Source organism: Macrobrachium rosenbergii, chromosome 54 (genome assembly GCF_040412425.1).
Source record: "Macrobrachium rosenbergii isolate ZJJX-2024 chromosome 54, ASM4041242v1, whole genome shotgun sequence".
NCBI lineage: Eukaryota > Metazoa > Arthropoda > Malacostraca > Decapoda > Palaemonidae > Macrobrachium > Macrobrachium rosenbergii.
The window spans coordinates 36,990,698-36,993,197 of NC_089794.1; the positions used below are offsets into that span (position 1 = coordinate 36,990,698).

Below are 2,500 nucleotides of genomic sequence, written 5' to 3' on the forward strand. Positions count from 1 at the left end.
TCACAGAGTAGAAGAGGAAGAGATGCAATTATGTTTTGAAAATGGAAGAAGAAAAAGAGGAATAATAAGAAGAAAAGAAGATGAAGGAGAAGAAGGACGAAGTCAAAATCAGAGAAGAGAAAGAAGGATGATTCGAAAAATGGGAGAAGAAGAAGAAGAAGAAGAAGAAGAGGAAGAAGAAGATGGAGGAGGAGGAGGAGGAGGAGGAGGAGGAGGAGGAGGAGGAGGAGGAGGACGATGTAAAAATCATAAATAAGAAGAGAAAGATGGATATTTTGATATATGGGAGGAGAAGAAGAAGAGGAAGAAGGATGATTTGATATATGGAAGAAGAAGAAGAAGAAGAAGAACAACAACAACAACAACAACAACAACAACAGGCAGGATGACGAAGTACAGAAAAGTATATGGAAAAAAGGACACCAGGAGGAAAGTGAAAGACTGAAAGGGGGAAGGGCAAGAAAGTGGAGGGAAGAAAGGAAGAAGACAGCCAATCAAGAAGAAAAAGAAAAAGACGAAGGAGAAGAAAAAGAAGAAGAAGGACGAAGTAAAGACAAATATATGCAAAAGGGAACGCACGAAGAAAATGAGAGACTAAGACAGAACAGAGCAAGAAACTCGAGGGAAGAAAGGAAGAAGACAAATAATCAAGAAGAAGAAGAAGAAGTAGAGGAAGAGGAAGAAGAATACGACGAAGAAGATGCATAAGAAGAAGGACAAGTAAAGATAAATATAAGGAAGAAAGGACATGCGAAGAGAGTGAAAGACTAAGAGAGAACAAGACAAGAAAGTGGATGGAATAAAAGGAAGACGCAAGACCATCATGTTGGTGATGGTTCGAAAGCAAAGGAGGAGGAGGAGGAGAAGAAGGCAAGAAGAAGAGGAAGCAGGAGAATGAAGGAAGGACAAAAAATAGAGGAAGGAGAAAATGACAACGAAGTTAGTGAAGAAATAAAAGGAGTCATCAAGAGCTCATTATAACTTTGCGCAGCAATGAAGAATAATGACACGCATTGGATTTCAAAGCCTTTTTTTATTTTTATTTTTGTTTTGACCTAAGACTCATTTGAGGCTCAAGTGACGAAGGGGGGGGACCGTAACAACACCACTTGAATTTTATCGTTATTCATCATGAGAAAACAAGACTAAGGGTAAAATAAGGGTATGTGGCCTCACTTGAAAAAGACGGCTATATTGAAATTGAAGGCCATAAGACAAAATGAAGAAATAAGAGCCAGTGAGAAGGTTGGTGGTAAAATAAACAAGTAAAAAATGCGCCGAAGCTTCTTCGGCGCAATCGAGTTTTCTGTACAGCCGCTGCTGAGTATAATCAAGGCCACGGAAAATAGGTCTATCTTTCGGTGGTCTCGGTATAATGCTGTATGAGCCGGGCCCACAAAACTTTAACTACAGCCCGGTGGTGGCCTATCCTATAACGTTGGCAGAAGCGTGATTATGGCTAAGTTTAACCTTAAATAAAATAAAAACTACAGAAGCTAGAGGGCTACAATTTGGTATGCTTGATGAATGGAGGATGAATGATCAACACAACAATTTGCAGCCCCCTAGCCTCAGTAGTTTTTAAGATCTGAGGGCGGACAGACAAAGCCGGCACAATAGTTTTCTTTTACAGAAAACTAAAACTACCTCGAAAATGCTATTAAAGTTTAAAAAAAAAACTGATAAAAACAGAAAATAGAATTTTCAATAAAAATTGGATGGCCTCAGAATGAAATGAATGAGTCTTAGAAACAATGATTTGTTTAATAGCATCCCAAGTCTATTTTGCAGTTAGTTTACATGAGGAGGCTTATACTGTGCATTAGTAGCTGGTGTTGCGATTGATTTGTTCTGGGGAAAAACTGGTACTTAAGTAAAGCTTATTCTGTGAACCGTTTATTTAGGCTTTATTCCTAAGAGCTTGACTTCACAATAAAACCTTTTATTACGCTCAACATAAGGGTCACAAAATACATAAAGAATCACACGAGAAAGTGTGTATAAAAATATTATATTTAAACATGAACATACACATGTATTTAGAGTACAGTATAGTGAGTATACACTTCAGAAAAATAAAGTACACAAGAGAAAATCAGGTTGCAAGGCCTAAACATCAGCATTCAACAGCAAGAGAGAGAGAGAGAGAGAGAGAGAGAGAGAGAGAGAGGTGCAATTTAATTTACTGATTCTTGTTTTCCCGACAATGGGTGACGTCGAGGTATCAGCGTTGGTCACACTTGGAGAAATTGGGAGTTTACGAGGTACTCGGGGAAGTCATTTAGTTTTATTGATGTCGCGGTAGTACGCACTCACACACACACACTCTCTCTCTCTCTCTCTCTCTCTTCAAATGAGCCGATAAGACGAACAATCCCTCAATTCATGATAAGAACAACAGCACATTATATCAATACACACATAAGAACAACACACACACACACACACACATATATATATATATATATATATATATATATATATATATATATATATATAT

The 2,500-nt window shown here is 37.8% G+C and overlaps 1 protein-coding gene across 1 annotated transcript in view; it reads left to right on the forward strand.

The window, feature by feature from the left end:
• The window catches only part of LOC136834645 (uncharacterized), a 28,491-nt gene extending 27,783 nt beyond the window's left edge, over positions 1 to 708 (forward strand). Inside the window, exon 3 of the mRNA XM_067097227.1 lies at positions 331 to 708. Within this exon, the coding sequence (XP_066953328.1) occupies positions 331 to 708 (378 nt within the window). The remainder of the gene's footprint in view (positions 1 to 330) is intronic.
• Positions 709 to 2,500: the final 1,792 nt, after the last annotated feature.